General features: G+C 51.3%; 2 protein-coding genes across 2 annotated transcripts in view; one reads left to right on the top strand and one right to left on the bottom strand.

The window, feature by feature from the left end:
- Window positions 1-12,003, bottom strand: part of AK8 (adenylate kinase 8) — a 346,351-nt gene that overhangs the window by 144,061 nt on the left and 190,287 nt on the right. Inside the window, exons 3-4 of the mRNA XM_050760106.1 lie at window positions 10,885-10,969; window positions 2,665-2,714 (exon numbers count right to left, since the gene is read on the bottom strand). Of these exons, the coding sequence (XP_050616063.1) occupies window positions 2,665-2,714; window positions 10,885-10,969 (135 nt within the window). The remainder of the gene's footprint in view (window positions 1-2,664; window positions 2,715-10,884; window positions 10,970-12,003) is intronic.
- Window positions 1-12,003, top strand: part of GTF3C5 (general transcription factor IIIC subunit 5) — an 870,547-nt gene that overhangs the window by 671,672 nt on the left and 186,872 nt on the right. The gene's annotated exons all lie outside the window — the stretch shown is intronic.

Here is a 12,003-nt window from a genome sequence, read left to right as displayed (position 1 = left end):
GGGCTACGTTTTAGCTGCCCTTGACATGCTTTCCAAGCTCTGTGGACCATGAGTTTCATCTCAAGGAAGATTTAGAACAGGAACTTTGAGGACAGAACCTAAAGATGGGTAACAGCCCACACTCAGTATTCTTTTTTTTCTTAAAGATTGGGAGCTGGCATGTGCTGGTCAATGGGATGTTTAGTTCATTGATAATTACTCTATAGTCTGTAACAGAAGAGTAAATTTTAAGGAAGAATAATGAACTAAAACAATCTTGACACCAAAATTGTGCTGATGACCCTTCCAGCCTCGAGATGGTTCTGAAGGCCCTTCCAGGACCCAGGGCTGGTGTGAACCTTCATTCTTCCTGTTTCTGTTGCTGAGACAGAACCTCAGTGACAGCATTGGGAAGAAGCCCTTTTTGACTGTACATCGTCTTATCAGAACTGTGTGTCTCCAAAGGGCACTCAGGAGTGGGGACAGCAATTCACCAAAAGGCTTGCTGTTGAAACACCAGCTGCCGGGGCCTGACCTCAACAGGGAGGACAAACTCGATCACTTCAACCATGTCGAGATGTGCCGAAAGCAAGCCTCTGCCCTCTGAATCTGCTCTGCCCGGCAGATTCCTACCAGGGACCAGAGAAGAGCTAGGACAGGACGAATTCAAATGTCAAAGACAAAAGGAGAGCCTCCCACTGAGCAACCAGACTCTTCCAGAAAAGCGAGTTCAACGAGCTTGTCTGTCTAAATGCAGAATCTGTCATTCTCACTCCCAATGTCAGAATTACCTGGTGAGTGTGTTCTAACTACTAGTTTTTCGGGGCTCTGCTCCAGGAGATTCTGATGAGGTTGGTCTGCAGGGGACTCCAGGAACCTGCATTTTTCATAGCACCCTGGAAATGCCAATGATCAGCAGGTCTGGGAGTCCCTGGCTTCTAATTGTGAAACAGCAAAATGGTTGGACTCAGGTGGGTTAAATGCAGAAACACATGGAACCCTACAGTCTGATATGGAGGAATCAAATAGAAAAACTATAGACCAACAGGATGAGCAGATGGACAGATGAGTAGAACAGCTATACTAACTCCAAAAGCATAGCCCATGCAGGTTAGTTGAGGCAAGGATCAGTCATTTTAACTCCTTTTCAGAAGAAAGCAAGGTGCCAGTTAAACAGGGGAACAGCCTGCCCTATCCCATCCATGACACATGCTCACAGCAATTATATAGTCACGGAAGAAGGGTTTGCTGATGTTTACCGACCAGGTTTTTAAAAGGTAAAAAGGGTCTCATCTTGGATGAATGAAACTTTAACACGTTTCTGGCACTTAAAAATGGACTTTAGGCCGGGTACAGTGGCTCATGCCTGTAATTCCAGCACTCTGGAAGGCCGAGGCAGGCGGATCACGAGGTCAAGAGATTGAGACCGTCCTGGCCAACATGGTGAAACACTGTCTCTACTGAAAATACAAAAATTAGCTGGGTGTGGTGGCACACGCCTGTAGTCCCAGCTACTCAGGAGGCGGAGGCAGAAGAATCGCTGGAACCCAGGAGGAGAAGGTCACAGTGAGCTAAGATCGCGCCACTGCACTCCAGCCTAGCGACAGAGTGAGACTCCATCACAAAAAATAAAAATAAAAAAATAAAAAGTAAAAAGGGTTCCATCTCAGATGAATGAAATTTTAACACATTTTTGGCACTTAAAAGTGGACCTTAGGCCAGGCGTGGTGGCTCACGTCTGTAATCCCAGCTCTTTGGGAGGCTGAGGTGGGCAGATCACCTGAGGTCAGTTCAATATCAGCCTGGACAACATGGTGAAGCCCCATCTCTACTAAAAATACATAAATTCACTGGGTGTGGTGGTGCACGCCTGTAGTCCCAGCTAGTCGGGAGGTTGAGGCATGAGAATGGCTTGAACCTAGGAGGCAGAGGTTGCAGTGAGCCCAGATTGCACCACTGTACTCCAGCCTGTGTGACACAGTGAGACTTTGTCTGAAAAAACAAAAAAGGACCTTAAAGATTGAATGTCCTAGAGGCATTCACTGTCTAGAAAATGGCATTCACTGTCCAGAAACTGGTGGTATGTGAAAAAGGGTGGGCGAGGTGGGCCCAGGCATTGCTGTATCTTCAAAGATGCATTTTCTTTAAAATGGGGAGAGAACAAAGCAAATATGGCAACATGTTAAATTTGCATAACATCTGGGGGTTGGGTACATGAATATCGATGATATAGTTTGCTGTCCTTTTCTGACTCTTTTAAATATTTCACAATTAAAATGTTCAGAGTGAATCTTAAGATTCCAAGTCAAAGTCTGTGAAATGTGTGTACTGTTGGACCCAGCACTTCTACTTCTGGAAATGCATCCTAAGGACATAACGAACCATGAGCAAGGAGAGCGTGTACGCGGGCAAGAAAAAGCCCACAGAGGTGTCTCCAAGCAGGTTAAAGGAATGCTCATCTGTGGATCTCTGGATGGTCAGGGAATTCTATTTTTGGTCTTTTGTAGTTTCTAGGTTTTCTGCTACAAATACACACTACCTTTTGTAATAAGAAAATAAGGAGGAGGAGAAGGAAAAGAAGCAAAGCTCAGTTATGCTGCAAATTCATGGAGGTGCAGTCTCATACCAGCTCTGGAGGATAAATGAGATATTACAGCATCACAACACTTAATATGATACACTTACTATCGTTGTTTTCCCCGAGGCAGGTGGACCTAATATTACAATCCTGGGCACTGTGGAATAAAAAGATTTGAATGTCACCACTCAACATGACAAGCAGCCTCCCAGGTCTGCGGTACTCGGGGTGTACTCATTTCTTTCCTCCCCAGATTTCATTTTCTGCCAGTGACACGGCCATTTGTAACCCAGCAGCTCAGAGACACTCTTGCCGTGGAACGCATTCTCTGTGTTTAGAGAGGTAAGTGATCACCGAGATGGTTTATTCTTCTACCTCCAAGGGGACATGGACACAGTAACTTGTTTACCAAACTCATAAATATCAAGAACAATTGGGATTTCAAACACCATAAAGCATTTTAAACAGGGACTTTGTCTCCAGTCGCTCTCTCCAATAAGGCTGTAATTTATGCAAATCGACCTTCAGAAGCTTTTCTTTATGTTTATGCCTTTTTATTTAGCAAATTGTATTCCCCACGATTTTACAGAGGGAAGTAATGGGGAAAGCCCACTACTTCCCTCTGTATGGGGAAGTGTATGGGCCAGATTTCTAAAACCCGAGAAAGGAAAGTCTGCTTTCAAAGATGGACTTTTCTATGCAAATGGAAAACACTGGCAGCTTGTTTGATTTGAGTCCTGGCTGGTTTTGGTCTCACAGAATTCCCAACCCAGGCTACTGACAAGAGTGTGATATGAACCAAGGGCTCCTGAACCTGTGACCGAGAGTCTGGGCTCACCCGGCAGGTGAAGCTCTGGTGGCAGACCCAGGCCCTGGCCATCACGGAAGCTGAGGAGGCATTTTCAGCTTCCGGGGTGGGAGCCAGCGCAGAGATTCAGCAGCCCTTTCTCTGTTCTAGGCCTGTAACCTGGGGCAAGGCTTCCCAGGGCCCTCCCCATGGGGAGAGAAGCCACTGCAGGTGGAAAAACGGCTTGCAGGACAAGTCTGGAAACAAGGTGGCTTTGAGAACACGTGGTCAGGTGAGAGGATGAGGTGAGACAGAGCTAGAGTGGCTGCTGGCGACGGGAAAAGAGCTGACTGGCATGGGGAGAAGGGTGCTGGAAGGCATCACCCTGGGTTGAAATGAAGGGAACAGCAGTGGGGTCTGGACAGATGCATCCACACTGCCTGACTGCTCAACACCATCTTGACTGGGCCAGCTGTCCCTCTCCTCGTGGGGAGCCGGTAACCTTGGCCTGGCCCCTGACCCAAGGCGACAGATGAACGGATGTCCACTGCAACTCGCATGAGCCTCTAACGACTGCATGAGAGCCTGTTCTGGCTGGGCTTCCGGGAGGGAATCTCGTCTCAGCAGAGGAGAGAGGTGTATGGCCTTCTAGTTTGGGGGCAGACACAGAAAAGGAACTAGACAGTGTCCTTTTGGCCAGCAATGTAATGGTTAGCACATCTACACCCAGCTGGCTGCTTGGGTTTAAAGAGATCTTTGCCCAAAATCATGGCACCTTCTCATTTTTGGAGGAAGTCAAGGTAACTCACTGAATGATCCTCTCCTCTAACCTCAGAAGCTGTGGACCTTCTTATTCTCCCTATGGCTGTTCCTTCCACGTTCCTGCCTTGCCACCTGTCATTTCCCATCAGGAACATCCTCCCTTCCCAGTGCCCAGCACCCCCAGCCTCCCACTCCCTCTCCCTCCCTGAGATCCTTGTTCTCGCTCCCTGTGGAGGCCCATGATCAAGTGGCGGGCTGCCGCAGCCTTCCACACTGGTGAATGTCAGCCCGCTACTGAGAAACAGGTGGAGTCGCTGTCCCCACAGAAAGAGAAGCTCCCAAGGGCAGAGACCGAGTCTTCTCCTCCTGGATCACCCCCATGGCAGCCAGAACTGTGAGAAGCCACATACAGCAACCTTCAGGGCCACCTCCTTGGCTGTCCCCATCTCGTCCTATGGTCACCGTTTGTCACCTATGTCACCACCATTACTACTGCCTTACAGAGGGCCCCGTCTGCCAGTCAGCATGTTTGGGTACAAGTGCAAAAACTGGATGCAGCTCAAGAAGAAAAGGGGGTTGCCTGCTCACACCTGTAACCCCAGCACTTTGGGAGGCTGAGATGGATGGATCACTTGAGGTCAGGAGTTCGAGACCAGCCTGGTCAACATGGTGAAACCCCATTTCTACTGAAAATACAAAAAATTAGACAGGTGTGGTGGCACACACCTGTAATCCCAGCTACTCTGGAGGCTGACACAGGAGAATCACTTGAACCTGGGAGGTGGAAGTTGCAGTGAGCCGAGATTGCGCCACTGCACTCCAGCCTGGGCAACACAGCAAGACTCCGTTTCAAAATATCTATATCTATCTCTCCATCCCAGCGTGGCTCACAGAGTCCTACACAGGCTGGGAAGCCAGGCCCTCAGGGCTACCCCACAGGAACAACACCCCAAGCAAGGCCACCCAATGGGCTGGGAAGACACCACACAGTGCAGCCCATGCCCATGATGCTGCTGTCACATGTGGGCACCATGCCGCCATCAACCACGCTGCCCTTCCACCCAGGAAACAGGCCCTGCGGAGCTGCCAGGTAGTGCTCCGGGCCCTGCCTGTGACTCTGAGTCTGGACTCCCCTGGCAGGTGAAGCACTGGTAGTGGGCCCAGCCCTGACTGTCATGGAAGCTGGGAAGGTGTTTTTAGCTTCTGGGGTGGGAGCCAGGGTGGGCATTCAGCGGCCCTTTCTCTGTTCTAGGCCTAGGGCCTGGGGCAAGGCCTCCCAGGGCCCTCCCTGTGGGTGACAGAAGCCATCATAGGAAACAGTGTGGGAAACACTGCTTGCAGGACAAGTGCGGAAACGAGGTGGCTTTGAGGACACATGGTCAGGTGAGAGGAGATGAGGCGAGATGGGAGCCAGGGTGCCATGGGAGGTTTGTGGGGAGGGGTGGCAGGGAGGGTGGTCAAGGGTGGAGGATCCTTGGGCCATGAGGCAGAGCTCTCACTTGGACCATGGGGAGAGCGCCTGCTTGGCCAAAGTCAGATGAGGGAGCAGTGGGGAAGCTGGGTCTGCTCAAAGTCAGATGAGGGAGCAGTGGGGAACCTGGGTCCGCTCATGCACCATCGCCTGCTGCCTCTCCGGGGCTCTGACCACAGGCCCTGCTGAAGCTCCTCCAGACACAGACCAGACCCAACAGGGCTCAGGGCGCACAGAGCCCGAGGAGTGGGGAGATGCAGCTCGGCAAGGGCCTTTGGGGAGCAAACCTGACTCCTGAGTCACACATTCGCCTGAGAGTTCCCGGGCAGGGGAAACCCTCCCCTTCCAGGTTCCTGTAAGTGGCACCCAAATGGTACACATCTATGAACAGACTTTAAAAGGGGAACATCCACGGCCTTTCTCCCCACCTAATTTCTCCCACACATTTATGTGATTAATTTCAGTTTCTTAAAATCTAACACCTTGAAACTCCAGCCCTGCTCATGAGTAATTATTTATAAACAGTGTCATAAAAGGCTGCTTGACTGCCAAGAGTAATCAACTTCTTCCAACCACTTCAAAGGAAATCAAAAAACCTTTCCATCCACAGATCCTTTTGAGGTTTAACTAGGAGCATGATTTAAAATTCACAAGAAAACCCTTAGGTATTGGAGCTCTAATACACAGCTTTCTTGGACAAACGTTTGATAAAAAACGAAACATACCATTATATACACCATCGCCTGCTTTAATATTGCCCAGGGCTACTGTAAATGCTCACTTTGTACTAAATCTGCTTTTCTGGCGGCGAAGGGGCTGCCAGCCCATGTACCGGGGCTCTCTCTGCTCCCTCGTGTGCTCGCTCACCGGGATGAGCCCGGGGCCATCTTTCCCTCTACACCAGTCACCGGGCATGTCACTGTGTGTGGCAGTTAACCCCAGGCCCAGGAAGAGGAAGGGCTGAGGTCCTACCTACCACAGGCCGCTGTATGGCTGGAAGGGGGCACAATGATCTGACACACCAGCCCAGGGGAATAAAACACACATTGGATGTCACAGGCCCCTCCAAGCCTCCCGCACTCTTCTAGGACGCATGAGGATTGGGCTTAGCTGATTCGAGGCTTCTCCCACTCCTAGAAAAGTCACCAAGGCGGCCGGGCGCAGTGGCTCATGACTGGTAATCCCAGCACTTTGGGAGGCCAAGGTGGGTGGATCATCTGAGGTCAGGAGTTTGAGACCAGCCTGGCCAACATGGTGAAACCCCGTCTCTACTAAAAATACAAAAGTTAGCTGGGCATGGTGGCGGGTGCCTGTAATCCCAGCTAGTCAGGAGGCTGAGGCAGAAGAATCGCTTGAACCTGGGAGGCGGAGGTTGCAGTGAGCCGAGATTGCACCATTGCATTCCAGTCTGGGCGACAGAGTGAGACTCCGTCTCCAAAACAAACAAAAAACAGAAAAAGAAAAGAAAAGTCACTAAGGCAGGGTAGTCTCCCTTCCTCCTTCCCATTTTTGCTCCACAAGCGTGGGCAGAGAGAGAGAAACCCATGGGTATCACTCTCTCCTTTCCATTTCAGTGGTTGGGACTTGAGCCAAAGGACAAAATGTTCCAGCATCCGTAAGAGCTGCCAGCTGAGGGCCTGCGGTGGAGTGCAGGGCTGTGGGAAACAAATGAACTCTCCAAAACAGTGGTTCCTGGGACCCAGCGACTCTACTTCCTGAGAGCATCTGGCCAAAAGCTGGACTCAGCTGTTCAGGAGGACAGACCCCCAGCTAGAGGCTGGCCCCCAGCTAGAGACTGCATGAGGCAGGTCTGGATCCAAGCCCCTGCTCGAGAACAACGGAGCAGGTGCAGTGCAAAGAAAGGAGCAAGGACTCCACGGAGGGAGCTTTGGGAAAGCCCCAGACCTTCGGATGAAGGGGAAAGGGGCACTAAGGAGGGTGGGAGGAGGAGACAAAGGGAGGGAGGCGGCAGCGGAGGTGGCTGTCCAGCCAACATCAACTACACTCCATCCAAACCAGAAAGATGATGTTTAAACTTTAAAATCCTGATGAAGTGGACAGTTTGACATTGAAAATTAAAGCTGCACACAGAGGAGTAAGATCAAAACAGAAAGAGATTATTGAATCTGCCTCAAATTTCTTGAAATTCAAGGCTCTTGAGTTTCTAGGCTGGGGAACTAGGTAAGCCTTGAAGTAGCGGTTTAAGAACACACAGGGCCGGGCATAGCGGCCCATGCCTGTAATCTCAGTGCTTTGGGAGGCCAAGGCAAGAGGATCGCTTGAGCCTAGGAGCAGGGACCAGCCTGGGCAACATAGTGAAACCCTGTCTCTACAAAAAAATTTTAAAATTAGCCAGGTGCAATAGCATGTACCTGTAGTCCCAGCTACTCAGGAGGCTGAGGCAGGAGGATCACTTGAGCCCAGGAGGTCAAGGCTATAGTGGGCTGTAATCACCGCACTGTACTCCAGTGTGAGCAACAGAGTGAGACCCTGTTTCTAAAAAGAAAAATAAGAGGGAGGAAAGAACAAAGAGAAGAACACAGGGCATGCCCAAGCAGGATTTTCAAACTAACAGCAGAATACGTCAGTGCAACCTAATTTATGAGAGTTCAAGTGGTTACATTATTATCAAGCACCTTTTTTTTAGACAGAGTCTTACTATATTGCCCAAGTTGGAATGCAGTGGGTATTCAAGATGCAATTGTGGCACTGTGGTCTCGAACTCCTGGCCTCAAGCGATCCTCATGTCTCAGCCTCCCAAGTAGCTGGAGCTACAGGTGCACTACCACACCCAGCTTTCAAGCACTTTTTGTTTTTGTTTTTTTAGATAGGGTCTCACTCTGTTGCCCAGGCTGGAGTGCGGTGGTGCGATTTCGGCTCACTGCAACCTCCACCCCCTGGGTTCAAGCGATTCTCCTGCCTCAGCCTCCTGAGTAGCTGGGATTACAGGTATGTGCCACCACGCCCAGTTAATTTTTGTATTTTGTTTTTGTTTTTGAGACGGAGTCTCACTCTGTCACCTAGGCTGAGGTGCAGCGGTGCGATCTCGGCTCACTGCAAGCTCCACCTCCCGGGTTCACACCATTCTCCTGCCTCAGCCTCCCCAGTAGCTGGGACTACAGGCACCCGCCACCACGCCTGGCTAATTTTTTTTATTTTTAGTAGAGATGGGATTTCACCATGTTAGCCAGGATGGTCTCGATCTCCTGACCTCATGATCTGCTCACCTCGGCCTCCCAAAGTGCTGGGATTACAGGCATGAGCCACCGCACCCAGCCAATTTTTGTATTTTTAGTAGAGATGGGGTTTCGCCATGTTGGCCAGGCTGGTAAGCACAATTTTTAATTTAGAAAAATCTATCAAGCTTTTTACTACTGGAAACTCGACATCGTATCCCTGGAAGCCGCTACCCATGGTGCATCAGGGATTTCCCATTCCTTCAGCCACCACTGACCAGACCAGAGTTTCACGGCTTCCATCTGGTTTAACCAAACATGTCCATTTCACAAATGAGGAAAGTAAGGCCAAAGACAGCCACGATCTCTCACGTCTCTGCATTTTAAGATGAGTGAGCTGCAGGGTACCTGACAGCGGGGAGGGAGGTGGGGGGTGGCAGGACAGAGGATTGTGCCGCACCGCACTCTTCACTCGCTCTTGGTTGACTTTTAGTCTGACTTTGTTTTTGCTTTACTTTTACTTTAGCTTTTACTTGGCTCTTACTTCACTTTTACTTTGTGTTTCCTTCTGCTTTGCTTTCCCTTTGCTGTCCATCCTTTCTCTGGTGGCGGGGTGAGATAGCTGCGTGGGGGCAGAGCTGCTGTCCGCAGCCCTGGAATAACAGAGCTTAGCAACACCCAAGCTCCCAGCACCCACTCGGCCTCAGGGTGGGGGCGGGGGCGAATGCAGGAACTTCTTCCTCTGGCAGATGGAGCCAGTGGGGCCTGGGGGTGAGCCTAGGTCTGCAGCAGTAAGGGCCACGCAGGAGGGCAGGGTAGGCTTAACTCCCACCCTAAGAGCAGGTGAATCTGGAGAGACAGAACCTCCCACCTGGGCCATGTAATAAACAGCCAACCAGAGAAAGACGGTCTCTAAGAGTCGCTGCAGGGCAGAGTAAACTGCACCAGGAAGGTGGGGTTGGGGAGAAGGCAAATCGGACATGGGGAAGGGGGTCCCGAGGCCACCCCAGCACCACACCACCCACGCCTGGGCACACAGGACTCTCAGTCAACATCCGCTGAACAAGGGAACGTCCAGTGAATCAGCCATTTGCACCTAACCAGAGGCTCAGAAAAGGGACTCTTTGTTGGCCTTTGTGGGGTCTCTTTTTGAACCTGCCTGCCTAGGTCCATGCAATGGCATCGGGAGCCAAGACTCCCTTCCTCTGCTGCTCCGCAGCCAGACCTGGATGCGCCAGGACCTGCATGCAGGGCACGAGGAAAAGGCTTGGAACCTCCTCTCTCACTTTTTTTTTTTTTTTTTTAACTACCTAGTGTCATTTCTCACCTTGGGCCTTCTGAACCTCCACACAGGGCATCTCTGGCCTCTGTCCTCAGCTGCACCAAGTGCTAATTTCACGGGTGCGCTGGTAGCTCCTTCAAAGCAGCTAATTCCCCAATGAAAGAAACATAAAAGCTCCAAGACCTCAGTCCTACCCAACAGCCCACACACGACAGGACAGACCCTCCACTTGGCAAAGGGACCATGGAGTCGAGTGAGGGGCCTTCCTTGTGTGAGTGCCTCCCTCCTCCCCGCTCCTGTGCTCTGGCCTTGGGTCGGCTGACCTGCACTGGCCAACTGCAAAGGTTTGGGGAGCTCAGAAACTCATTAACACGCTCTGATAATGAGACCGTCAGAAAAGCCCAAGAGCTTGCCTGTCTAGGTAGACCAGAGACCAAACTTACACCTGACAAGTGGAGTGATCAGAGAGCTGAAACCCAACAGGCGACATCAGCTAGGGCAGGCGAAAGCATTAATAATTGATTCCATGGGTCATTCTGGGGTTTTCATTTTAGTAACTTGGCAAGAGAATTTTTATAAGTTGTGCTCCAAAAGAAATTAAGGCATTTTTCAATGAACCACCACCTCAAGTTGTCGAAACCCCTCCCTTCTGACCTCCCTTCAGACACAGGTAGGACAGGACAGTGCTCAGCTATTCTCGGGGTGGGGCAGGATCCCTGGAGAGGATGAGGAGAAGAAGGAGGAGACAGAGGATGAGGAGAAGAAGGAGAAAACAGAGGAGTCAGGAAAGAAGGGGAAGGAGGAGGCGAGGGGAAGATGGGGAGGGGAAGAGCCCCAGCCAGTGCTCACCATTGTCGTTGTCTTTATGCAAGTGCTGGATCATGAAGGGGATGGGGTCCTCAGGCTGATGGATCAGGAGTTGCTCCAGCATGTTCTGTGGGTGCAGGGCAGACACCCAGGTGGTTAATACCTGCAGGGGCACCTGGTCACCATAGATACCAGCTACGGGGCCTGCTGTCTCCACTGCACCCCACCAAATGTGACTTCAACCTGGGACCCAGCCTCTGCCCCAGCTGGCATCTGCTTGGGTCCCCAGGAGCAGAGGCATGAGGGGGGCCACGTGGTACTGCTGCAGAGGCACCTGGGGGAGGCAGAAGTGGGGCACCCTGCCCCTGATTCAGAGCAGGCAGTCCAGGGCTCTCTCCCCTGGGGTTCTCTGGGCTTCCCAGACGAGCCTTCTCCAAGTTCTCAAGCATCACCGTTCCCCTCAGAGCCTTAGCGGATGCTGTCCCCTTAGCTAGGAAGCTTCTTCCTCATCCTCATCCTGGCTACCTTCTGCTCAGTCTCAGATCTCAATGGGAACATACTTTCTTGAGTATGTGCACTAGGCAAACATGTCAGATGCTCCTGCACCTGCCTGCGGGCATTGCCCTGTTCCATGCCTCACCCTGTTCCTACTCACCAGGCCACCATCCTCCCGGCAGGCCATGGGTTCTTTGGGCCTCCTTGTCTGCCTAGAGCCCTTGGCACCCCAATGCCTGGCAGTCATAGCAGATGGCCGGCGCAGATGTTTGCTGGGGAACATGACCATCACCACTCCATGTGTCCCTCCAGAATGGAACAGAATATTACCAGCCAGATTTCTAAATAGTCCTGGGATATTCTGGCCATTTCATCCAATCAGGCAAGCATATCAAGGGAAAGCAGATTCTGGGGTTGCACAATCCTAGGCACAGAAATGAGGAAGAGCTCACAGCAGCTGTGCAGCCCCAGGGACAAGGAGGGAAGGGCTGTAGCCCTCTTGGAGTGAAGGGAGTGTGAGGCAGGAAAAAGAGCACCGAGCCGTGAGAAGTCTTGGTTCCAGCCCCACTGTATCTCCCCAGCAAGTCCCTTCCCTTCTCTGGGCCTCAGCTTCTCCGCCTGTTCAGTAGCACAGCTGGAGTGAACTCACGTTTGTATACCACTGGT

The sequence above is a fragment of the Macaca thibetana genome, chromosome 15 (genome assembly GCF_024542745.1).
Source record: "Macaca thibetana thibetana isolate TM-01 chromosome 15, ASM2454274v1, whole genome shotgun sequence".
Classification (NCBI taxonomy): Eukaryota; Metazoa; Chordata; class Mammalia; order Primates; family Cercopithecidae; genus Macaca; species Macaca thibetana.
Note: the sequence above shows the minus strand (reverse complement) of the source record. Positions and strands in the feature narration are given on the sequence as shown.